Source organism: Sitophilus oryzae, unplaced genomic scaffold, assembly GCF_002938485.1.
Source record: "Sitophilus oryzae breed Bouriz unplaced genomic scaffold, Soryzae_2.0 scaffold_1592_pilon_pilon, whole genome shotgun sequence".
NCBI classification, from domain to species: domain Eukaryota; kingdom Metazoa; phylum Arthropoda; class Insecta; order Coleoptera; family Curculionidae; genus Sitophilus; species Sitophilus oryzae.
This window is the reverse complement of record NW_022146272.1, coordinates 74,097-101,953: the sequence shown is the minus strand read 5'-3', so window position 1 is coordinate 101,953 and position 27,857 is coordinate 74,097. Positions and strand designations below refer to the sequence as shown.

The window sequence follows — 27,857 nt, the reverse complement described above, 5'->3', positions numbered from 1 at the left end:
TATATTTTATCCTTAGTATGTATATGTCTTTTTAATTTTTTGATTATGTAACGAGCACTTTGTTTACTCACTTGTTTCGTCGAACTGCTTGAATCCATTTTTGCTTTTGATCAAATCGGTGTGAGAAACTATGAAGCTATAAAATGTTGTTTCGAGAGAATTGAATATCCGAGAAAGTTGAGTTATTGAATGTTATTGCACCCAACAACGCCCTAATTACGCTCTCCTTTACGCGTTAACATTTTTTTGACAATTTTATTGATATATATAACATTTGATATTGTCACAACACAACACGACGCGGACGCCTAGTTCGAATTCCTTTTCACTTATTTTTTACTATCCGAAACAGCGTTACATCATACAAACTTCGTACCTCAGTGTTTTATAGTCTCAATAACTGCACTAGCAAAAAACTAAAATACTTAAATATTATGACAAAACCACGATTTCAATATATTTTTAATGCGATCAACATGAAATGTGTACTCATTATTTCTGCTGGGGGGTTGAAGCGCTGCGGTCGGAATTTGTTGAAATCAACAACCATTAACCAAGCCATAGATGTCATTTTATTTTAAAAATAAAATATTTTGGTCAAATTTTGGATATCGTTTGTCAAAATCGCTTTTTCTCTCGCTCAACTGACGAAAACTGATTGATTATTGCACAAATTTGCTTAAACATTAAATAAAATTACTTAACGTTTAACTACCTCTCATCACAATATAGACAGAACATATAATATGTTTGGTTTACGTTTATTTTTAGCACCACCAATAACACCGAAAATATGTCACACTGAAAAGGGCTACGTACGAACGCCTACCGGTGAATGTGTATGTCCGCCCAAAACAGCTCTCAATGACCACGACGACTGCGTTCCCTGCCCAATCGAGAAAGGTCTAACAATTGATGAACGAGGTCGCTGCGTCTGCGCCCTAGAAAAAGGATTGATAATTGACGAACGCGGAAACTGCGTGTGTCCCATCGAATATGGTTACAGACTGGATTCGCGCGGCAACTGCGTCCCAACAGCCGGACCCGAATGTAAAACAGACGACGACTGCGCAGACAACAAATACTGCAATCTTAATACGAATACCTGCGACAACCCATGCTTGAAGAAGATCTGTGGAATTAATGCGGAATGTACCGCTACGAAACATAAAGGAATTTGTCAATGTAAACCGGGATATTCTGGAATTCCCGATAAATATTGCAGTACGTATTACTCCTAGTCAAGAGCTAACAAAGTCTGGAAAACAAGTATTTTAAGAAAGCTGGCTAATATAGATCTTTTACTGTGCTCTCTGGAACAGCGGGCAGGCCGTCTGGCTGGTTCACTACTGCGCATTGAAAAAAGTTCCTATATTTTTATTTACTACTTTAAATTATAGTAGGTATTGAATATAAATCGAACAAGTCTCCATAGCGCGGCGCTATGGAGACGCTTGTTTGATTTATATTCAATACTAGAATTTAACGCACCAAATAAAGAATATATAGGATCTTCTTTCAACGCGCAGTAATGAACGCAACGTCTATCGGCAGTCAGACGACTCGCACGCTGTTCCAGAGAGCATAGCAAAAAATATATTAAAGAGCCAGCTTTCTTAAAATACTTTCTCTAAAACGCTGCTAGCTCTTAGACTATAAAATTAAAATTCATAACTAATTAATCCCTATTTTTTTCAGATAATACATCGCCATACAGAACAGATTTCCCAAGCCCCGAAATGGTTGTCAGCTGTCTTTCAGACGGTGTCCAAGTCGAAATACGCATCAATGTCCTAGAAGGTTTCAATGGTGTGCTTTATGTAAAAGGCCACAGCAAAGACGAACAGTGCAGAAGAGTGTTGACTTTACCACCTAGTTCCACATTCAGACAAGAATACTTCAAAGTCCAGTTTGGTAACTGCGGACTTATTCACGTTAATGTAAGCAATACAAAGATTTAAAAATACTTAACACACTAAAGACGCTTTGTATTTTTTTTTAGGGTAAAGCAAGTTTCGTCTTGGTAATACAGAAACATCCTAAGCTGGTAACTTACAAGGCACAGGCCTACCATATTCAATGCGTCTACCAAACCGGAGAACAAAACGTAACTCTTGGTTTCAACGTTTCCATGTTGACCACGGCTGGAACGATAGCCAACACAGGTCCACCACCTACCTGTCTTATGAAAATCGTTACACCAACCGGCCAAGAGATAAATTCCGCCGAAATTGGAGACAGTCTTATACTACAAGTCGACGTCCAACCCGGATCGATTTATGGAGGATTTGCCAGAAGTTGCGTTGCGAAAACGATGGAAGATTCGGTGGAAAACGAATATTTGGTAACCGATGAAAACGGTTGTGCCACGGATCCTTCTATATTCGGCGAGTGGGAGTATAATCCTGACACTCAAAGCCTTCTGGCAACATTTAATGCTTTCAAGTTCCCGAGCAGTGACAATATACGATTCCAATGTAATATTCGAGTATGCTTCGGAAAATGTCAACCAGTAAGTATACAGATATCGTGTTAGAAATAACACAACTTATTCAATACCACCTAGTAATCTGTGGGGTTTGGGATCCTGTTTGATCTCTGTTTGATCTCTTACTCGGAAGCCTTGAACCCATTGCGATACCCCTGTATTATTATATACCAAACCTTCCTCTCACTCGTTCTTTGCGTCAAAGCACTTCCACCTCTTGGCAAACTTCCCGATGTCGCTAATGTTGGCTTTTGTTGATTCCTCTAAAAAACCGTGCCCTAAAATTCTAAAGCGTCAGTTTTCCAGTGCTGGAGTATACAGCAGGTGCTCTATGGTTTCTTCTTCCTCTCCGCATTCTCTGCAGTAGTCGTCGTTGGAAATCTTCCATCTGACGAGGTTTACCCCCATGGGGCAGTTTCCAGTGACGACACCTAAGATTATGCGCACTAGGTTCTTTTTGTGCTCTAGTAGTTTTTTTGTCTTTTTGCTGCCTTCCACTATCAACAATCTTCGAGCTGTAGCGCAGTTCCCACGGTGTTGCCAGGTCTCTTGCTGCTTGGCCTGTTTAGTAGTTCCTATAGCTTCCTTCAACGTGTTGGTCGTCACAAGTGATGGGTCATCTGCGACTGCCACTTCCCTGGTCCTCTTTGGTGAGTCTATTCGCTTCCTGGTTGCCCACCACATTGCTGTGGCCGGGCACCCAGCACAGAGTGACCCCGCATTGACGCAGCCAGGACAGTGCTTCTCGACCGTCCATCACAGTTTTCGGTCTCACTCATTGCATGGTGATGCTTCTTAAAGCGCCCAAGCTGTCAGAGTATATCTCTGACAAAATCATGTTTGGTGAGCATATAGTCCGTTTTATGGTGTAGCACATGTGGACTCGTGTTAACCATGATTTTCCCTATAATTGCCAATATCCTCGAGTGACCATAGTTGGTCTGATTCCACAGATTGAATTCCCTTAATCTTAGGGCACCCTTAGCGGCCAGATCCTTCACCAACCAGTTCATTGATTTAAGTCCTGAGTTACTTCTAGCGTAGCTGGCGCTGTGTTGTTCCTTGCTCCAGTTGTACCTAGAGCTGCTAATCGCTGTACTTTTGAGAGAGTTGACCACCTTTAAATACCATCAAGTATTTTGGCTTATCTTTTAGCCTGTTGTGTTTTTCTAGTAGGATTCGATTAGACAATTTTCCCAGTTACAGTAGTTTCCATCCTTCAAGTTATTTTAATGATGTAATTGGAAGTTTCGACTACGTAGAGCAAAAGATTGTGTTTTAGGACAATGTTGCTTTAGTTATTGTGTACATTTTTATATTAATCTCGATGTCAGGATATGCGACTTGAGTGGTTTTAAAGCAATGTAACTAACATCAATTTTTGCACTTAAAAATAAGCCATTATGTATTGAATAAGCTGTGCGATTAGCAAAATTTATATACCGAAATATCTTATAAATTAATGTGAATAATTAATTTAAAGGTCAATTGTCACGGATATAACGCTTTTGGACGTAGGAAGAGAGCAATTAGCCAAGAGAATGATACAGATTCCGGTGACTTATTGGCTGGACAACTAAGAGAAGAAATCACAATTCAATCTAACGCCATCCTAACTTTAGAAAGGCGAGATGACCGTCATGCAGATACCTCACTATGTAAGTCATTATCACTATATATTCCTGATATGAACACAATGTTATATAAGAAACAGTAAATACTAAATTGTGTATTTGACATATGTTTGTTGACCTTGTGACAGAGCACTATTTTAAAATTATAAAAATGTCGCAACTTGATTAGATTAAAAAATCGTTAAATATATTATAAATATTTGCCTTAGGTATAAAATACATATGATATTATATAGGTACCGGATGTTTCTCAAAAGTGGCTCACCCCGCATAACATTTTATTTTTTCAGATAAAAAAAACGAAATTTGGTATGTTAGTATGTGACATATGTAAATCAGGATTGATTGACGTATTCAAATGTTTTCAGTCGCTTCCCGTTTCACCGGAAATTACTACCACTTTTGATTTTTAAATAACACCCTCGGTACTTTGTTCCGCCGAATAGAATGACATACCATATGTCAATTTAAGATAATTTCGCTTACCTATATCGTTTATTTGAAATTGTACCATGTGGTTCATAACGACAATTTGACTGGAAATGCCTGAAAAAGTGTGTGGTACCAAATTATTCGTTAAAAAATGCTTTTTCCAAATATGCTAGTAAGAATAAGCCACCCTAGTCCCATTTGAAAAAATTGTGATACGATTAAAAATACGATTTAGACATCTTTAAACCGGCCCGGACAAGACACGAAAAGCATTAGACAATCAAATCTAATTTTCCAATGCTCCTTGATTACAAATTATTGTTTTAACACAGCACTCTAGATTGAAATTTAAAATACGATTCTTTTTTAAGCGAAAATGTCAAAAGTTGACATATGAGATGTCTTTCTATTCAGATTGTCCTTTTCGATAGAATAAAGTAAAAAATACCGAGGGTGCCATCAAAAGTTCATTCCCGGTGTAACAGGAAGTGACCGAAAACAACTGAATACGTCAATCAATCCTAATTTGTATCATATACTAACATACCAAAAATAAAGAAAAAGTTATAGGGATGAGCCTTTTTTGAAAACACCCGGTATACAGATACGTGTAAAAAATAACTGAAAGTAATCATAAAACAAATACTTGACATTTAATATCATGTTCCAGCTCCGGACGCCCAACGCGCCGAAGACATCTGCGTGTCGATGATCGGGTTCATCATCGCCCTCATCATCACTGCCCTGCTGGCGCTGGTGGCCGTCGCCGTGGCCGTTTCCTGCTGGCTGATGGCCTACCGCCGCCGGCCCAAGACGACTGGCCCACTGCCCCATCCGCCGGAGTTCCCCAACCCGTTGTTCACGACCCCGGAACCGATGGTCGAGCCCAGTCCAGACTACCTCACGTAACCGGAACCCGGAAACTAGCTCCTAGGTTTAGTAAATATTGATCCCGGATCAATCTCGAACCAACGAATACTCGAACACGAAATTTATTTATATTTTTTTGTATATTTTCAGACGTCGTCCACCCAGTGCCGTTTTCACGCCTTTACCCCTGTATCCGTCCTCAAAAGCTACTCACTCTCGTACTGCCAAAGGGGTAATAGATGTTGGAAACGTGCACAGGTGTCGCGTCGAATGTAATTTAGAAAATGAGAATACTTCCGGAATGTTTACTGGCATCCTACCAGAAACGTACGGCCAGTAGGCAATCCGCCTATCTTTTCCAGAGGCTAACTCTCGTAACTTCGACTTGATCAAGGGAATTTTCAATAATGGTGGTGGTTTTCTTCTAACTTCTTCAATCCTAATAAAAAATAATTCAATTGTCTAATTACCAGAAAGTCATGTCGCCCTTGAAAACTCGTTTCCTATTGTATATAAATACGCTCGCTCGTAGCCTCTGGAAGACGTAGTACTTTATAAGACTATAGATATTTTATGACCCCCTGTATAAAGTGGATGAATGATGATGAATGCGGAGTATTAGTCTCCTTTTTTATTTGGTGCTGACTGAATTATTTCTATAAAAAACAGTCATAGTCAATTCCTCTTATTAATTTAAACTTAGATTTAGCTGAGAAAATATTTCTACTAAAAAAAATATAATTTGTACTAAACAAATTCAAAGATTGTAGCATTATGTACGTCAATTGACATATCTAAAATTGTTAATTTAATATTACTATTTGTAATTCCGTCCATATTAAATGTTAATGATGTTTGTGATAATTGCTTCTTTTAATAAAAATTTATTTAATATTAAGATGAGCTTTCTTGTTCCACCTATCCTGAGATATAAATACTTGTGTCAATAAGCGGAAATAAAGTAAAGCAGAGAAGGGGCGATTTCGACAAACGACATCCATAAATTGAAAGAAAAATCTATATACCTAATAATAAATAAATCTATATACCTAAAAAAAATATAAGTATATGGAAAAATCAAAATACTTTCAGAATACTTTTAAATTAAAAAGGATCAAAAACTCATTGTCATTATATTAAACGCTGTGCTTCTTGAAAATGGTAGGGTGATTTGCCATTGAAATACAAAAATACAAAACTAAGGATATTTCTTGTAAATTATCACTGGGTTAGAATAGAAACAGAAACCAACTTCTCACTTAACTTTTTACTTGTAATCATATTTGCCTAATAAGAAATAAGCTATTCGCATACACACCTCACAAATATAAAGTAACCAAACACAATATAAAAACTGACCATCAAGTAAAAATTACAAGATGCAGCTTAGCTACGGGATATAAACCAACCATCTGGAGAAAAGTAATCTTCATACCCAAAATAGGCAAAACCAGCCCTGACCAATGACGACTAATAGGCCTATCAGTCGCACATCGTTCATACTAAAAACGATGGAGAAAGTAATGGACAACCATTTTGGAGAAAATCATCTAAAAGTTAAACCGGGGGGCTGCACGATAGTCAGCATGCATATAGAGCGGGCAGATCCACAGAAACTGCTCTGTACCAATTAACAGAGCTAATACAGACTGGATAGCAACGAAACAGCATTTTGTTTTTGTGCCTTCTTGGCCATTGCGGTGGCATTTGATAACAAACCTCACAATGTGGTCAAACGATCTCTAGAACCAAGAAGGGCGAACAGAACGATAATTCGCTGGTTTTGGAAAACAGTGTCGACACGGGCAGCAGCTCAGATGGATACCAAAACTGCAACTATTAAAACAACGCATGAACTTCTACCAGGTGGAGTAACCTACCGCCACTGTATAGCTTGATATAATAATAATAAATAACGCTTTATTGTGCAAAAAGCCAAAATAGCTTCATCGACAAAGTATTTACAAAACAAACAAAAGCACAAAAAATATACAAATAATAAAAAATATACAATTCAAAAAAATTTAAGTCATTAAAATTACAAATAGAACATACATGGACAATTATTGCAGAACACAAAAAAGGCGTATCAATAAAATTTTACAATAGGAAAATTGTAAATGGATATAATTTTAAGAGTTATAAAATATTAAATATTGGACTTTTGAGTGCGTGAGATGATCAAAATTTTAAAATTCAAAATTGTTCATGATTAAACATCAACAAAAAAGTCGTTTACCGCATATAGCTCTCTCCAGTAAGTATTATTTCAGAGCTTTGCGAAATGTGGGAAAGAATGAAATCGACTTGATATTCAAAGGCAGATTGTACAGTATTGAGCCTGTAATTAGTTCTGAGCTCGGGGTTGGTAGATAAAGATCGTGCTCCGCATTCCTAAGTGGATAGTTGTCAGATGGCCTTTAGGGAACAGCAGATATGTGCTTGCGGATTAAGCAAACGGATTCCAAAAAGAATAGAGAGAAGAGTCAGAATTTTGAAATTTTTAAAGAAATTCTGGCAGCGAGTTCTACTGTCCACTCCCAATAAATATCGAACTGCTCTCTTTTGAAGTTTGAAAATAAGATCAAATTTTGATGCGCAGCAAGTACCCCAGAATGGAAGGGCATAACGAAGATGTGACTCAAAAAGGGCTATTCTAGAGGTTGATAAGTTAAGTTCCTTAGAAACTGATCTTAGCCCAAAACAGGCAGCGCTTAGTTTCTTTGATAAAGCTTCGATGTGCAAGTCCCATTTTAACGAGTTGGCTACAACAAGTCCTAATTATTTCACAGAGTCCACGACGTCAATAGTGGTGTTATTAAGTACAAAAGGTTCTGTAGTACTTTTATACGACAACACTTTAGTTTTTGATAGGAGATTAGAATCGCACCAAGATTTAATGGTGTAGTCACTGGATATAGTATTATATAGTGCCGTAACATCTGGGCCGCTCCAAGTGAAACTAGAATCTTTAAGTATCGTCGGCAAAGAGGCAGATTTTACCGCTAATATTTAGATTTGCAATGTCGTTGGTAAAGACCAGAAACAAAATAGGGCCAATTACTGAACCCTGAGGGACACCACATTCTATAGGCTTACAAGAAGACAGACGTATCAATCTTCACAAGATGCCTTCTGTTGCCAAGATATGACTTTAGCCATTCGAGCGGATTGATAGTGGATGAACTACTAGATAAATTAACTCTAGCAAGAATACAACGCATAGAGTATGCAGATGGCATAGTCATGATCGCTCGAAGGGGAAAAGGAAGGCACCATGTGTGATTATCCAAAGAAGCCAACTATATCACTGAGCATCAACTCATACAAAACCGCGGTAGTGCCTTTCACCAGAAAGCCAAGTCTGAAAAATTGATAAGAATCCAACTAGATGGAAAAGAAATACTGCATTACAGGAAGTCAAATATCTGGAAATAATCCTGGACAGTAAATTTCTGTATAGAAGGCATATTAAGAACATTACCAGCATACCAGCAAAGCCACAAAGGCTCTCATGATATGCAAAAGACTGGCGATAAATAGATGAGGCGGCGGCCCTTACATTTTGCGTTGGATGTATACCGTGATAGTAAGACCCATGATTACTTATGGAGCAGTTGCAGCTGCACAAACTAGAGCAACGTACAGCAAGGCAAAACCCGTGCAAAATGCAGGGACTAGCAAGCATTCCCACAGTTGTTGCCTGGACCTGGTGATCTTCTATTTTTCAGGGTTTGGGAAGTTTGTTTTACTTTGTTTTGCTTCTTTGGTCAGACAGCCTAAAAATTGATGTTTATCAGCTCCAACCAGGCTCCAACCCTTGAATAAGAAGACTAAGGAAGGAGCATATCAAAAATCTTAGGTACACCGCGATGGGCCTCAAATATGGCCGACTTAAATTCCGATTTATCAGTGCCGTTCTAATTTTATTTAAAAAATGTAAAACTATGATGTAGGGTAGACATGGGGTAGACTCAATAATGTGTTATTTTATTTTACGTTGTGAATAAATGTTGGTTGTTATTAAAATTGTTATAAAAATATATAATTCTAATAAAAATAGATAAGTTATAATAAGTATTTATTAACACAAACATCCGATACGCTACTGAAGCAGGTAAGTCAAATCAGTGCCTTCTATTAAAAGATCAGCCTACGGGCGGACTTTTGTTTACTTCATCAGCTGTACATACTTAGATATTGGGTTAGATTCTGTATTCATATTTTGTCGGTTGATTTTTAGTATTATTTGTTATTGTAGTGCAAAAAACTAATTATTTTGGTGTTTAAGTGACATAAAGTACTACCAGATATATGGTCACTATGATGGTCACTCTGTTTCTCATAAAAAAACACGAAATATTACACGTTTTGTTAAGTGCTTTAACCTAAAAGTGCCCATAAATTTTTTATTTATCGTGATTTTTGTGTGTGTTTTTTAAGACTCTAACAATTCATCAATAAAGCTTAAGTGGAGTGTTTTTTGGTGCTATGCCTCATCTTTGTTATGTTCCTGGTGGAAAGGATAGTTATACTAGGCAGCTTAAAGTATTCAGAAGAGCAAGAAAAGTGGGTACGAGTTATAAATCAAGACAATTCTATTGAAAATATCTTTAATAAACTTAAAAATGATATTCTCCCAGGATGGTATTAAAGAAAACTGAACAATTATGTTAATTTTATTCTTATTGTGGAATCTCCACTCCAAGTGTTGTTGGTTCAACTTCGATAGATTCAAACACGTAAGTAGGTATTATGATCTAGGGAAAAATAAAGAATATGTGTATTAAAGATCATGAAAAAGATTATTATTTTGAGTTCAAAATTAAAAAAGATTTTTGTAAAGACAAGAATGATAAAGTTTAAAAGAAGAATGTGTTTTTGTTTGATAATTAATGTATGTAAAGCATAACATATATTTGTTCAGTAATTTTTACTGAATAGTGTTGATTATTTATAATACCAAATTAATATCAAATATTTAAGTGATGGCTGAATACAATATGAATAAAATAACAATAAAATTGGTATATTTGCAATACAAAATTAAGTTTTAAGAATAAGGTGTTACTAAAAATATACTAAGAAATTCATATTTCTTTGTTTTAATTGGTCTAATGTTATTTACATTTTACGTAAGAATTATACCGTATCATCGAAAAAATCGGCGTCTAGTTGGTTTGGAAATGAACATCGATGACATTCCCTAAATAACTGTACACATAAAATAATTAACTAGAATTTTACAATCTTGAAAAATTTGATATTCTTGAACCTTGATTCTAAATATTCTAAATTTTTTTGATTTTCTTGAATTTAGGTTCAAAGGGAAAAACGCTGATTGATTTTTTCATTTGGTTTTTCGTTATTTTTATTTGGTTTAAAACGGTTCGGCTAACATTATAGCCTCCATCAGTGTTGTGTCATATATGAAAAAAAAAATAGTGTCGAATATAATCCAAAAATTGCATATAAAATATTCACACCAAGCACATAATGTTTACTGCGTACTCCATAGTCAATGTAGATAATTTTAGTGTTAAGAATAATAATTTTAAAAAATATGTGGTCATCTTTTGATAAGTTTATATTAGTTTATTAATTGCAGTAAACATTATGAGGTGTGAATTATATTGTATATGTAATTTTTGGATTATATTTGACACTATTTTTCTCATATGACACAACACTGTGAAGGCTATAGTTAGCCGAAACGTTTTTTAAACCAAATAAAAATAATGAAAAACCAAATGAAAAACTTAATCAGCGTTTTTTCCCGAACCTAAAAATCCCAAGAAAATCAAAAAAATTTTAGAATAATTTAACATATATAAAATGCCAGCGATCTTCATTTCATAACCATCGCTGACGCCTTTTTTAGATAATATTGTATTATTTGTAAATATAATTTTTCGAACATTGATAATTTGCAAAATATACATATAAATTTTGTGAATGCAAATAATAATACATCACTATTAGTAGATATTAAATGTTTTTGTTAAATTAGATCGATTTTCAAACCCCAAAATTTAAAATATATTTACATTTTACCCATTATCTTATGTACCTATACATTATTTGTACATTGTAAAACATTTGCTGCATTTGTATGGTTCATAGTTTATTTGCCAAAGTATTTATTACTATAAATAGGTATATATGTTGTAGTTATTAACTGTATATTATGTATATTTTATTTAGTTCATTATATCATATTTCAAGATATATCATTTTTAAAATACAAACCAAAAATCTGAGGAATAATTATGTTTTCCATGTATTCTACAACATATTTATTAATCCGTTATATCTAAGTAGCGTGACGTCATAAATCTCGCCCGTAGGCTGATCTTTTAATAGAAGGCACTGGTCAAATTAACGTATCAAAATTCTTTGACATCTGATCTTTGACAAGTAGTAAATAAAAGCTAAAATGCAAGAAAATATATAATTTCGTTAATTTAAGTGAATTTCATAAATGATCGGTTTACTACACGTATGTATATTATATAGTCACTTACTAGCGAAAAGTTGTTCCATTATTTCACTCAATTTTTGCCGAGATCTACCGCACGCTACACAACCAACTATTTTAGAGTCTTTTTCGATAAATCGCGATAGTGTCACTGTTAATTTAAGTTCTGCCACAATTTCCATCTAGATTTACTACCTTTACTACCTACTATCAGTAGTAGAATAAATAATAAATAACATAAAATAAGCTCCGTAAAGACTGACAAATCCACAAAATTTCAAATCAAATTCAAATGTGTCAAATGAATCGTCAAACAGAACTGTCAAGGATCCCCACACTAGAGTCGTTTTTCCGCCCATCATGCATGAATACAGGATAGCATTATGCTCCTTCCTTAGTCTTCTTATTCAAAGGCTCCAACTAATAATTAAATTTGGTTAGGAATATGAATTAAAACAAACGATTACAATTTTTATATATATTTTATTCTCTCCCTCAGGTTAGTCTTGGGCTACCAAGTCGACCGCAAGGCTTATGTATATAATCAATTCTATAATTAATAAAATATGATCTCATGTATACAGAACAACAGCAAAAAAAAATCCAATTTATAACAATAAAGTCCATGCCCAGTTTTGGCATCGGTCTCAGTCATTTTTGTTTAAGCTTAATTTATTAAAAACAAATAGGTACACCTTTCAGAAAAATAAAGACATCTTGCTAAACAACAGTGTGAAATAAAGTACGGTCATGATAAAAGAAATAGGAAGGCACGATACACTGCCTTATTCGTAAATGCAGAGATGTTATGATAGGAATTTAAAACGAAATTACGCAAACGTATCCATACCCGTAAAACAATTTTTTGCGCGAAAAAAATAAAATTAATCTTAAATTATTTTCGTCGTATAAAAAAGTAGACCGAACATTTACAACTAAACAATATCATAACGTCTCTACCATAGAGCCGGTTGTAGGCCGAATGTCCGCCCAATCTCGGGAAGACTAGTATATAAAAAAAGAAGTTTGTTTGTGTGTTTTCAATCAGTGTTCCGAATCGAGGATCCAGTGTCGTCGCCAGGCCTATTTAATGCAGCAAACAGTGAGGGAAGAGGACGAATCCGCTAAACGACTTACAAACTAAGGTTAGTACCTTAATTTTGGCAAATACCGATCCCATATCTTCCTCGTTTCCCCGTCGGTACAACTCGACGGGGCGTTATTCCATTGATCCTACACCGCGAATTAACAATAAAATATCTATGAAGGTGAAGGAATAGGATGAATGGAATTGGAGAAGAGGTGCGAATCTTTTAGCGGCGATGGCCCCAGGCACCAGCAACGGGCGCGGCCTGCGAGGGCTGTTCCGCCCCGCGCCCGAAGGCGGGGAAGTCGGTCACGCTGGCCGTGTTGGGGGCGTTCTGCTCCCAGGGACCTCCTTGCACCACGAAGCCGTTACCTGGCTCGGTACCGTTGGGAGCGGGAGAGGAACTTGAATTGGCATCGAAACTCAGCGTCAGAGTGCGCAGCTTCTGACGGGTTTCCATTTCTTCCATGTCTTGAAGCTGCAATAATAAATATGATTAGTAATATGTCTATCAGTGCCAACTGGTTCTAAACGGCATGTGCCCACTCTACTATAGTCTTGGTGCATTTCAACCGATTTTTCAAATTTCCGACGGCAGCGCTCGGTACTGCAGAAATCAGAATTATCCAGCTAACTTTATTCATAGATAAAGGAAACAAGTTTATATTGGAATGCTCGGCTTGCCGCCAAAACTTATAATTGTTTTGGAGCGCATACGTTGTAGGGCGCTGCTATAGGTGTTGCTATGAACAATCGCAAACAAGAACAGAAATCATTTTCTCTTGTCAAAGTCAAAATCTCCAAAAATTATAAAATCTTTCAAAAATTTAAACCGCCCTAATTTAAAAAATACCGAAAAATGTTTAAAGCGTCCATTTTTAAACTATAAAATTCTCAACAAAAAAAACAAAGTTTGTGTGATATAACGCAGTAGTAAAAATTAAGTGAAAAAAAAACGAACCCAAACTGGGCGTCACGTAGTGTTGTGACAATTTAAAATAACAAGAAAGTTGCCGAAATTGCGTAATTGCGTTGTTGCTGGGTGCAATAACACTCCAATACAACTCTCCCGGAACATTCTACTTCCCAGCTTGATCACACCGATTTGATCAAAAGCAATTGTAGAGCAGTTTAGAATCAAGCGAGTAAATAAAAGTGCCCATTACATAATCAAAAAATTAAATAAGCATATATTATGAGCATAAAATATAATTTAATCAATATTAATGGTACACTTCTTTCTGATAAACTAGTGCTTAATTTTTTTATGAACGTCATCTAAAATTATAATTATGCATCTTAAAAATTTTTGTTACACTCCAGATAGTCCCAGTTGGTAGGGTCTAACCAAAATCGGTACGTAAAGATCTTTTGTTCTGAATGTTCTGAAAATTCTAATTTTTTTCTAGAGAATAAGAAATAAAGAGAAAATTCAGAATAAAGCGTAAAAAAGGAACTGATTGATTTTCCAGCCTATTTTCATTGCGCCAGAAATGGATTTTCGACCTTTGTTCGATTTTGTTCATTTATTCTCGTTTGTTCCCAGGGAACATTCTCCAAAACTAATTCTCGAGCATTTTACAACACGAGCTGCACCTGACTTAATCTTATAGTGAACTATAACTACTAGAGGGATTAAGACAGTGGGGTCCACTATCTCCAGTACTGTTTAATGTGTTTAATGTAGTATTAGAAATAGTTATAAAAGATGCGGGAATCAACAGACCGTATATACCGCCTTCTGTATACAAACCGCTTCTGTATACAGACCGCCTTCTGTGTACAAAAAGACACCAATGCTTAGCCTTTGCAGATGATTTGAGAGATCGGAAAGAGCTGATATCAGTGACCAAAAGACTAGAAGATCAAGCGCAAAAGGCTTATGTTTATGGTTAGGATAGGGATTTTGAGAGGGGAATATGTCTACAAACAGATTCTGAGAGACGGAAACGATACAAGTTTGAGGAAGTAGATACTTTATATCTAGGAACCGTATTTCTAAGGAAACCAAATGTAACTTAGGAAATTGTGGCAAGAATAATGGCAGGAAATAGATGTGTTTGATGCGCACTACAGAGAATTATTAAGAGCAAAACATTGTGAACAACACGCATGTGAAACGTGGACGTTCAATGCAACGGAAAGTTCGAGGCTAGAGATTTGGGAAAGAAAAATACTGAGGAAAATTTTTGAAGAAAAGAAGATAGACAACATATGGACCAGAAGAACAAATGAAGAATTAAAGCAACTATATCGGGCACCGAGTATAACGGGAGTAGCAAGAGCACAAAGACTGAGATGGCTGGGACACATTGAAAGAATGGCTGAAGCAAGAGTTCCTAGTATGATAATGAAACGTAAAATAGGTGGAAAGAGAAGGAGGAGTAGACCGAGAACCAGATGGAAAAAGGATGTTTAAGACGACTTGAGAAGGATAAGAGTGGATGGATGGATAATAAAGATGAAAGACAGAAACAAATGGAGAAAGATAACCAATCAAGCCATGAGCCCTTTAGGTATTTAGAGTTATTGTATATATATATAAAACTACTATACTTAACTATTTGTAATTTATACTTACATATTCTTCAGCCAGATTGAGCAAATGATCACGAGCCTCGATAATATTATCTTCCTGGCCAGAAACAATTACCAAATTGGGATTTGACGAATCGCTTCTCGGAAATTTAATGTCGACTTTAAAGTCGTCCATAATTCTTCTGATGTTACGACCGCCGCCACCAATCAGACGAGAATGGACGCGAGCATCGATTTCGAATTCTTCTTTCACTTGTTCGTCCAGTTCTCTGACAATTTTCAGTATATCATCTCTAGCACGGTAGGTGTTGTTCTCGTAACCGGTAATAGTAACAATATGTTCGTTCTCGTCGCCTGAAATTAAATAAATCACGCTATAAACGTTTACTAATTGTAAAGTATAAAATAATCAAAAGGATATGTACTGGGTGGCGTATTTCCATAATATACCATGTAGAGAGCATAAGGTCTCGAAACCCCGCCACCAAGCTTGGTTCATTCATTGAAAATATCTCTAACGCGGTATAGAATGGAATAGGAGAATGGCGCTAAATATGGTATAGTATGGAGTCGAGTTCTCAGCGTTACAACGTGATATAAGCTACGTGAGCATTTTTAGTCACTTCTTGCATTTTGCGTTAAATTAGCCAGTTTGCAATGACATGATATATTGTGGAAATACGCTACCAGATGGCTAACTATAAATGGACGTCAGCTGTATCTCAGAAACTACTTATCCTATAACTTTAGGAAAAAATTTGTACTAAGTAAATCGGCCAAGAGAAATCGCTGGAAATTATTTTGAAGTTCGAAAAATGTCCGCTAGGGGGCGCATCTATTTAACGGGAAACAAAACCTCCTATTTATTCTTTTTATGTAAAAGCGCAATATCTGTTATGATGTCAAACAGCGGCCTCTATCTACCACAAACAATATATGGAAATTAAATTTATACTGGAGATTATTAAGAAAAAAAAAGCTCTTTTAAACGAACCTTAGTTTGTTTAAATCGGCTAACCTAAACCAGAGTTATCCTTATTTTAATAAAAGCAAGTTTAACCTTCCCCCACCACTTTATTTTATGGGATAGAGCAAAATACGCTATACCAAAAAAACTTACAAATTTCACAATGATTACAATAGCAATATTTAAAAAACTCTTCACCTGTATATTTTTGAGAAAAATACTGTTCGGCCATCACAGAAGCGCTCCCTAGAGGACATTTTTCGAACTTGAAAATAATTTCCAGTGATTTCTCTTGGTCGATTTATTTATTACATTTTTTTTCTCAAAGTTATACGATAACTTAGTTGGCTACCTGGTACAACATATATACCGAGTGCGTCTCAAAAGTGGCTCACCCCTATAACTTTTTTTATTTTTTCAGATAAAAAAACGAGATTTGGTATGTTAGTATATGCCGTAAATTTAGATTGATTGACGTATTCATGTTTTCGGTCACTTTCTGTTTCACCGGAAATGACTATAACTTTTGATTTTTAAATGGCACCCTCTGTATTTTTTTACTTTATTCAATAGAAAATGACACTGAATAGAATGACATATGATATGTCAACTTTTGACATTGTCGCATTATGGTTTTTTTTGAAATTGTAACATGCGGTTCATAACGACAATTTGACTCGAAATACCAAGTGTGTGGTATCAAATATGCTAATGAGCCACCCTCGTCCCATGTGAAAAACTTGAGTTATGATTAAAAAATATGATATGGGCATCTTTTATCAGGCCAGGACAAGACACGAAAAACATTAGACGATCAAATCTATTTTTCCAAGGCTCCTTGATTAAAAAGTACTATTTTTAACACAGTCGTGGCACTCTAGATTGAAATTTAAAATACAAATTAAAAAAAATATTTTTAAAGCAAAAAAGCTGTTCAGAGTGTCATTTTCTATCGAATAAAGTAAAAAAAAATACCGAGGGTGCCATTTAAAAATCAAAAGTTATAGAAATTTCCGGTGAAACAAGAAGTGACCGAAAACAATTGAATACGTCAATCAATCCAAATTTATGTCATATGACATAACAAATCTCGTTTTTTTATCTGAAAAAAATAAAAGTTATAGGGGTGCGCTATTTTTGAGACGCACCCGTTATACAGGGTGTCCCAATATTCCGTAGACAGAGCGCCACTAAGTATTTTTGGAACCATAATAAGTTAAATGGGCACATTTTACCTATATACAAAAGTGCTTCGTTTGTCCGTTAGAGATCATCAAACTGTGCAAAAATAAACACACTTTTTAAAGATATTTTAAGAACCGTTATTTCAATTTGAATGAGATTTGGCGTGCCTATGGTTTCCTAAATGCTTAAACATTTGACCTTCACCAAATTCAAGAAATAGTACGGGAAGGATGTAAACTACCCCCACCTCTACATAAACTTCAGTAGAAATATTTTCCAACCCCACCGACGCGACGGCCAATTTTTCTTCTTAAAATTGTCCTTATAGTGTTTACTACATTTTTTGTCTCTTGTAAAAAACACCACCGAGCATACTATTTGAGAAAAAAAAAGGTTTTATAAATTTACATTTATATTTCTAAAAATGTTAATACTGTCAGCAATCACATACCTAGATGTGACACACTAAATCCCAATATTGCAACAAAATAAAAAAAATTAAGGTAAATTTAAAATTTGAAGTAATACTAAGTTAACGCAGAATTAGAAACGCTCAGAATATTATTCTTTAGTGTCGCCCTCTGTTACTTATCCTTTAAACTTGCCTTACAGTAACATAATAATTTTTAGGCGCTTGTTTGACTCTCCTACTCCTAATGAATAATATGGAATTTAATATGAAGTTTATTTTTTAATTAAACCCTTGGTGCGCGCGTTTTTTTTTTCATTTTAAAGTTATGTTTTGATTACTTGAATTGAAATTTATAATAAAAATCACTACATTTAACTGCAGTTAAACACCGGATTATATACATATGACAATGCTTACCTTTCTTAGGCAAAATAATCTGTACATCGTGATCTTTCCTGATTTTCGTAATCACTGCGCCTTGTTTTCCGATAACTTTGGAATGGTAGTCGGGGTTTATTTCGATTTGAAGAGCGAACGACCTCAATACTCTGTCTTGCTTATCTGCTTCTAGCTCTTTCACGCGATCCAAAAGCGCTTCTCTGGCGTCTTGCACGTTGGCAGGAGTTCCCGTTATTTTTATAATATCCTCTTTGATTTCCGTAGAAGACAATACAATATGTACGTCAAATCTGTTCATAAACTCTCGGACAGCCTGTCCCTAAAAAAGCAAAAAAAAAATGGGTTAGATTTTATTCCAGCGGAACTATCTTTTTGTAGATAATGTTTCAGTGAAATTTAATGAAGTTTCTCACTCTCCGTTTCGAAGTACATACTAAAACTAAATATTCTAAGCTACTAGAGATGGGCAAAACTGTTATTTTTAGATAACAGTTGAAACTGTTATAGTTATTTATCAAAAACAGCTTAAAATAACAGCTTAAAAATAAAGGTTTCTTTATTTTACTGCTAAATATCTGAAAGAGTATGAGGCGGTCACCGCCAGGCGTATTAACGCAGTTGCAAGTTGCAACAATGACGTGCTTGGTGGTAGTATTTCCAGGGTGTCAAAACATTTCTAAGTATCGATTGTTATCTAAAATACCTCCCTAAAAACGGTGGTTGTTTACAAATAAGCGCCGTTTACAAATTGCGATATAAAAATCTCCGATCTACCTACGCCCTGCCCCTCGATCCGCGTAGATCCTGAATTGCGTAGCAGTGTACAGGGTGCATCTCACTCGACGGACGAGAAGCTCTTAGTCATGATTTTACCATTTGCGGTCAAAAAAATAGCAATATAAGAAAATGTGTAGTATATTCTTCATAAGTAAACCAACTACACACTAGAGTTCAAATTAATTTTACACTTAAACTAGCATGTACCCGCGACTTCGTTCGCGTCGAATTAATAATTTCTAATGGTAATGATAAAGCAAAACAAGAATTTCCATTAACATACAAACTGGATAAAATTTTCTCACATTTGCCAAAAATAAGCTTTCTAACGTCGAGCAGTTTAAGCAGAATTGTGGTTAATCAATTACTCAACTTTTTGGAATGTATGTGTATGATTTTTTAAAAAATTTCAAAATATGTAAAAACCAAAATAAATTATGCGTGTCCAGACGTTTTCCCGAAAGACTAACCGTTTTTTAAATAACAAATATTGTAATATTTGAGGGGCGTTTTCACCCTGTTGGAATTTGAGATTCGAGAAACCCCTCCTTATCGAACCTCAACCCCACAGTCAATCCGTTTGCCAAAAATCAGCTTTAAACGTCAAGCAGTTTAAGCAGAATAGTGATTACTCAATGGTCATATTTTATGAAACACCCTGTATATATTTTTAAAAATCTTAAAATATGTAAAACAACATAATAAAATATACGTGTTTTAAGAGTTTTTCCGAAAAACTCACCGGTTTTTAAATAAAAAATATTCTAATATTTGAGAGTAGTTTCACCCCCTTAGAATTCGAGATTCGAAAAATCCCTTCTTATCGAACCTCTACACCCTAAAGTCAATCCGTTTTCCAAAAATCAGCTTTTTACGTCAAGGGCTTTAAGCAGGATCGTGATTAATCAATGACCAGATTTTTCAAAACACCCTGTATACATTTTTAAAAAATCTTATTCTGAAATTTTTTCAGAATAAATAAATACCTAAATATTGAAACTTAATAAGAAAGTACTGAAACATACAGCGCCATAATATCTCGACCTCCGCCCGTTATGCTCGTAACAGGTTGAAACAGAATGTATCTAAAACAACTGATGCATTATTCTCCAATCTGTTTCGAACCTCCATCGACAATCGACCAATGCAGCAGCGTTCCTTTCCCACTCCGATTATCTCGACCGCCGCCCTGTTATGCTCGTAACAGGTTGAAAAACAACGTATCTAAAATGACTACTTCTCCAACCCGTTGCAAGCCTCCATCGACAATCGACCGATGCAGCAGCGTTCCTTTCCCACTCCTGTTATCTCGACCGCCAGGCGTTATGCCCGCAACTGTTTCAAAAAACCTGCTTCTTTTATATCCTATTATTTTTAAGCTGTTGCAAACCCAATACGACCATCGACAGTATCGACCGAAGCAGCTACGTTCACCGTTGTCCGTTGTTCCCCACTCCGTTGTCCGTTGTCTCGCCGCCTGTATCGATGGTTGACGAAATAACATGTTTTCCATCCATACTAGTTGTTTTTTGGAATTGCTTCGAGCAGCATAGAATTTCGTGGCGGTGCAGAGCGCCGACTTCGTTTTACGTTTCACGAGCGGCCGATCTCTACGTGTCGTTATTTTATATCTGTTATTTTTTAGAAGTAGTAACGGTTGCGTTATGTTATTTATAAATAATTGTTATAAAATAACAGATAGTTAAATAACAACCCATCACTATAAGCTACACAAGTTACATTACAGAGATAAAAAACAGATGACAAGAGAATTTAAAAAAAAATGTGCATGCACTATGTGCGCGTATTTGAAATGAAACTTCAACAGCTATTAAATTGAAGGATTTGAAGGACATATTTGAAAAAGTGTAGTTGAAAAAATTGAAAAAGTAATAAATTAAGAAAATATTTTTTATTGGTTTATTTCATAAATGACAGATCATATTTCAATTTTATTGGTTTGACGGAAGGATGAACCGATGAACGACAAACGGACGCCGATGCGTATGAACTCGCCTTTAGATTTTTGAGGCTTGTCAAAGTTTTGCCAAATTAAAAAATTAAGATTAAAGTTAATTAATCAACCTTTGAGGTGTAAAATTTGGTAAGTGTTATTATTAATAAAATAGTTTGTTTTATTTATGATGTTTTATTTATTCCTGTGGTATATGACAAATTAGTATTTGTACAAAAGTTATATTGATAAATATAATAATAACTGCGGGAAGTTTCTTGAAGCTTGAAAGTAAGAAATAGTTCTTTTTTATATTTTTTTTTGGTATGTGGTGTTTTGTTCTTGTTTGTTTTGTATTAACACATATACAGTTTTTTAAATACTATAACTCGATTGCATTTTTTCAGTTTTATACAGTTTTGTTCACAATATTTTGAAGTAATCACTTATCAGTCAAATTTTAAACATATTAATTTCCTGCTATGCGTTCTCGTTGTACCAACTTATTTCTTTGTAAAAAAAATTAAACTACTTTGAAATTAAAATGACCGACACATCTAGCACTGTCAAGGATCTTGTCGTTGGACAGACTATACATGCTTTACATGGTGGTTAAAAAACATTTTTTAATGGAAAATTGCATTACATTTTTTACCAATTGTTTGATCATAAAACATTTTGATCACACGGAATCAAAGACAATAAAAACTAAAAATATTTCAAAATATCAAAAAGCAACAAGTCAATAATGAATAATATTTAAAAATAATTATTTATGGTATATTAGAAGTATCAAAAATATTTGTTACCTTTGCGCCAATAATTGATCTGTGCATTTCAAACGGAACATCCACTTCAATGGTGACAGGAACCAAGTCCAACAATGCTTGTTTAGCTTGAAGACAATTTGTGTCTTTGCCAGTAATCCTTATGATATCACACTGACGAATAGGTTCGGCATTAACGTCGCCATTAGTAAGTTCTGAGTGGTATTCGCTCGTATTGTCTCTAAAAGTTCAAACAAAACCACTTTATCTCAAAATCAAACGATAAAATTTGACATACCTATTCGGAAACTTAATTTGCACATCAAAATCTGACGTGACTTTTTGTACTCTGAAACCCTTAGTGCCCATGACAGTTCTGTGATGTTTCTGAGGAATAATGCACTCGATAGTAACCATAGATTCCAAATCGGATATGATCTCATTGATTCTCTGTTTGGCTGCTTCAATGCACTCTCGTGCTCCTAAACAATAATTAAGTAATCAGAACTTCTCTATTGATCAATTATTATACAAAAATTAAAAATTCTAAACACAGCGACCAATAAGTGGATTTTGTATAATTCAGATCTAAATAATTCAGAACATCTTAGAAATAATATAATTAATTCTGAGGTAATTTGACATCGTTTTTCTCCGACATTTATAAACTACAAGTTTCAAAATATATTTTAAAAAAAAAAAAAAAAAAAAAGAGAAAGATGACACAATATCCAAATATGTCATAGATAAAATGTCTATACTCTTTATCTTACAATTGTAAATCAATATCTAAAATCAATGTTTTTTGTCGGATGGACCCCAAAACGTCATTATTAAAAACTGTCATAAAAACAAGATGTCAACTTCCAGTACTACACCTACTTGAACTTTTTGTACCAATTCAAAAAATACAAACAAAATAAATTTGTTTCCCTTAATTAATACCATTAATAATATCGTCAAGAACATATTAACGCTAATAAGGTCATATTTAAATAATAAAAATAACGTCAAAATAAACTGCAAAGAACTAAAAGTCTTAACATACCTTTAAGCGTCACTTTATCACTGTCGATTCCCCGATCTGGGGAGTATATCAAGACTCCACCAATAGTCGTCAGCTTATTTTATGAAGAACTTCCCCACGTCTCGCAACAAAGTGTTTGTGATGCTTAGGATCAACTTTTATATCATCCTCGATGATGTTGTCCTAAATAAAAATATATAGATAATAATTTAATAAATCCGCGTGGCTTTACTCCAAATATTTAACAAAAAGACTAATAAGTAGTGCTTATAGTTAACTCCAGCTAACTATAAGTTGTTTTTTTAATAATATATTTCCTGATGGCCAGGTCTTCCAAATCCATGGTCTATATTTAAACATGTAAGATAATGATGGAGATACCATAATGAAAATTCAAACGTGTTCGAAGAAAAATATTAGAGTATTGATACATTTATTCCCATGCGGTAATCTCGACATTTTCCATTAAAAATATTTAAAACCAATCAAGAAATAGTTTCGAGTATACGGTCTCTGGTATTTTATTTCTGTATTGTGAATTAATGCATATGACAGTATGTATATATACCACTAGTTGACAGACAGAAAGACAATAGAAAAAGCGGTGCGCTAGTATTGCTAGTTCATAAGTATCACAACACAACCATTTAAATTAAAAACTTTAATACAAAACCAAAGTGTCAAATGAATGGCAATGTCAGGAAATAAATGCAATGGGGAAAGCGACATTTACAGCAGAGCTACCAATTGAATCTCCAGGGGGTAATTTAAATTCCAGCACAGACAAGGCCGAATATGTTCCCTGGTTGGTAAACCATGAATTTAAAAAAATCGCGACCTCGATTACGTAACTAAAATTTAATTTAAGCATTGAATATAAATATTCATTGGTATGTTCAGATTAGTTCAGAAATAATGCTAGTAATCGTGTTTAAGGTGTAAAGCCTCATTCAAAAACTACGCAGTGCCATGGGCTACACCACACAGAACCAATAAAATTTGTACTAAATGGGCCCTTTCACCATATTTTGGAATTCGCATAATCGAATAGCAAATTAATTTTAGAATTTTCTCTACATCTCACTTTCGAAAAACTTGAAGTCGTTCTTAAGAAAATAAATAAAACAAAAGATTTTTTTTTTTTTTTTTTTTTATTTTTAATACGTCACACCTGGCATGTTGAAAAGCGGCAACACCGCCACCATGCTGACCCATTTAAAATTTTTCCAAATTAAAGCAATTTTAAGGGTCTATAAAAAAATTATTCAATGTCATGGAACTATTTTTTTGAATAAATATACTGAAAATAGTCTTCTATTTCAGATTTTGTCCTTGAATTGTTTTATTTTTTTGCAGAAAGAGCCCATTCAAATGCTGTCAATTTTGATTTGCTAGTGCAAACTAACAACTATGATTGTTTTTATCGCCAGCGACACAACGTAGTTCTGAGACCAAGGCTTAATAAGAATCTATTATGGCTGTAGTGAAGTAAGTAATTAATTGAATCGAGTAACTAATTGTGGAAATTCTAAGATTCAACCCTAGATTTTTTGTAAACGCTTACTTGAGCGGTTTAATATTTAGATGCAAAACTGGCAATACCGCATTGAAGAAATGCATCGATCAAACTTTTCTTTTAATACAACTGATTTTTCATTAATATGTCTCCATCACTGTCTTACACATTAAAAATTCAGACCACGCTTCTACAGTGACCAAATCTGTGTATAAAATCATTAAAGAATTAGACCATTAAAAATAAAAATTAAAGAAATTTTATACAGTTGGCTAGCGTCCGTCTCTAATATCTAAATATAAAATACTATTTTACCTCCTTCTTAGTTTTTTATTCGATGACTTAAAATAAATGTTTGATAATTTGTATTTGTATACTTACTATGTCTTTAATCATGGCTTCGAGTTGTTGTTTGGCGTTTATGACATCCTCTTTTCTACCTATGATTGTGATTACTTCCCTATCATCATCAGTATTAGATGGGAATATTACTCGTGCCCCAGTTGAATCACGAATTTTTAATATTGGCAACCATTTTACCAATAAGGAATTTGTGATGTTGGGCTTCTAAGTCGCACCTAAGAAAATCAGAAAAAAATACAGATAAGCATTCAACAATTCTGACGTAAATGAAGAAAAGTGCTAAAAATCATATAAGATTATTATAGCTTCTCTGTGACTATATTATTACCTCATCTGTATAGCTAGCAAGTTGTCTTTCACTCGCCAAATCAAGTAACTGTCTTTTCGCTCTATCGACGTCATCCTTTGGTCCACGGATAGTGACTTTATCGCTTTTGTCGTCGGCACCGGGAAATTTAATAGTGACCCCACCACAATCTTCCATAATGGAATGAATTAGTTTTCCTAAAAAATGTATAACACATTTAATTAACATCACGAAAGTGATTTGCGAAGCAGCGTGACATATCTGTCTGACCGCTTACCAGAGAGCCGTATTTGAAAAAGCTGTTTTTTTAAATTACTAATGATACCGGTAATATTATCGATTTATAAATTACCGATAATTCTACATCACTATGCGCAACCTTATGGGCGACTTCGTGTCACAAAACTCCGTCCGAGATGTAGCTGGCGTTACCATCAGCCTGTTCGGGAATTCCGAGATTTAGTTTAGCTCTGTGCCGCTGCACGACACGCTGATGCGTTTACAGCGCAGCGGATAAAAATACTGTACCGTAGCAGACCGTAGTTCTGCTTTCAGTCGACAGAGCGAGTGGTTGCCGGAGGCAGTGTTGCCAGAACTACTGATTAATCCGTAGATCTACGGATCTTGGGTACAGTAATGTTAATAATACAAATTTTCTATCATTAAACAATATTATGAATAAACAAAGAAACGCGAGAGTTGGTTTGGAAACGAAGATCGCTATTACTTCATATGTAAAATAATATGGTAAATGTCATTTCCAAGCCAACTAAACGACTTTTTCGATCATACGACATATTCAGTAACTATAAGGCCACATCCATAAATTAAGTCACACGAATTTTAGGACTTTTGAACCCCTCCTCCCGTCCTTGTCACAGGTTGTCACATGTTTAGAACCCTCTCCCCACTGATGCAAGTATTAATGTTAAAATTAAATTTTAACATGTTACGTCACAAAACTTTAAAGTGAAACACCCCATAAAATATTTAAAAACAAACTAAAAATCAAAAACAGTATCCACGACAAATTTCTGTGGTAATTACGCCGCGCTGGTTGTGGTAATAGGCAAGGCTGAATCCATTGTCCTCGCCTTGTATTATATCTCGATCTGCCGACTGGACAGATTCCCGTGAATTAGTCTTTTAATAGTTCCTCTATGTACGGATCCGATAACATACGGTTGGCACTCCCCACGCCTGCCTAGCATCAATCGCGCTGGCTGATCCATACGTAAACTAGTCTTTATTTAGTTCCTTTAGTTCCGGATCCAATAACATACGGCATAAGGCTAGCACTCCCCACTCCTGCCTAGTATCGATCGCGCTGGCCCGATCCTTTCGTACGTAAACTAGTCTTTATTTAGTTTCTCTAGTTCCTCTAGGTCCGGATCCGATAACGTACATCTGGCACTCCCCACTCCAGCCTACCATCGGGCTACGCACGCTAGCCGATCCGCCGCCGTCGCATATTATTTTATATCGGTCACAGTCTCGATCCCGGAAGCGTAATAGGTCCGGAGGAACTAGTCTCTTTGGAAAACCAGGAACTAGTTCCTTTCATTCCGGGTCGGAATAGCTCCATTGGAACTAGTTCGTTCAAGAACTACACACCTCTAACGCAAATAGGATCGTCCGATAACCGTCAAATCCCGGTTGGAACACATTTGAATTACTGCGCACGAGCGTGATCGTTCGGTGATGGTTCTGCGGCGGGTTGGAACAAAACCTACTATGTCAGTTAATACTGTGATACCCTCCTCCCCCCCGTGACGTAATTTATGGGTGGCCCCTAGGAGAATTTATATTTTGTTGGTTATCTCTATGTTAACAGGAATAAATTTTCAATACAATGGATTTGACGAAAATATCTTGGATTTTTTATCCAAAGATATTTTCGTCAAACATATTACATATATTACACATTTTAATGTATAAACTCGATGGCAACCAGGGGGTGACAGTGAAATAGGAAAATTGGAAACAGTCATTAGTGTCATTCCTGCCATTCTCCTCACGACAAGTATTGCCGCCTAGACAAGGACAGCATTGTTTTTGTCTAACCATTGTCCAATCCTCACAGTTTAGAATTGACAGATTTCAGTTTCAGAGACAACTTCAGATTTGTTCTAGAACAAATTCGAAAATATTCGACGCCATTTTAATTCATTCCGTTTAGTTTCGGTTTGGAAGTTCAATTTAATATTTAGGGCTGAAATTTGTAAATATAATGGTAATGGTAATAAAGTATATAAAATATATATTACATGAAGAATCCTGAGAAAATGACGTTTCTGCAGTAGTAGGTATGTCCCATGTATATGAAAAATAGGTAGTAAATAAACACTGTTTCTGTATTTTTTAGATGCAAGAAAATGGTGTTATAATATCTTTGATCGGCGATTTTTCTTGAAAAATGGAAGCAATTTACAAGGTTAAGATCATCTTTAACTATAGCCAACATTATTTATCCCTTGTATGTGTGATTTATTGTCATTAATGCAATAAATCGGACTGATAACTGATTATGTTATCCCATTTAAAAGTCCTTTTGGCTTCTTTTTTGACTCTTATGCTTGCGGCCCCTTTTGGGAATAATGGATCTTTCTTTAAACAGTATATTTATATTTTATACCCATTGGATATTTTACATCGT

General features: G+C 35.1%; 2 protein-coding genes across 2 annotated transcripts in view; one reads left to right on the top strand and one right to left on the bottom strand.

The window, feature by feature from the left end:
* Positions 1-6,322, top strand: part of LOC115879968 — a gene marked incomplete at its 5' end in the record, with an annotated part of 40,071 nt that extends 33,749 nt beyond the window's left edge. Inside the window, 5 exons of the mRNA XM_030897042.1 lie at positions 772-1,224; positions 1,699-1,940; positions 2,003-2,512; positions 3,972-4,146; positions 5,225-6,322. Coding sequence (XP_030752902.1) covers positions 772-1,224; positions 1,699-1,940; positions 2,003-2,512; positions 3,972-4,146; positions 5,225-5,463 — 1,619 coding nt within the window. The remainder of the gene's footprint in view (positions 1-771; positions 1,225-1,698; positions 1,941-2,002; positions 2,513-3,971; positions 4,147-5,224) is intronic.
* Positions 6,323-13,127: 6,805 nt separating this feature from the next.
* The window catches only part of LOC115879969 (vigilin-like), a 29,070-nt gene continuing 14,340 nt past the window's right edge, over positions 13,128-27,857 (bottom strand). Inside the window, 10 exon segments of the mRNA XM_030897043.1 lie at positions 13,128-13,467; positions 15,571-15,881; positions 18,509-18,809; positions 22,031-22,229; positions 22,287-22,470; positions 23,037-23,106; positions 23,109-23,198; positions 24,913-25,051; positions 25,053-25,102; positions 25,217-25,398. Of these exon segments, the coding sequence (XP_030752903.1) occupies positions 13,216-13,467; positions 15,571-15,881; positions 18,509-18,809; positions 22,031-22,229; positions 22,287-22,470; positions 23,037-23,106; positions 23,109-23,198; positions 24,913-25,051; positions 25,053-25,102; positions 25,217-25,398 (1,778 nt within the window). The 3' untranslated portion in view covers positions 13,128-13,215.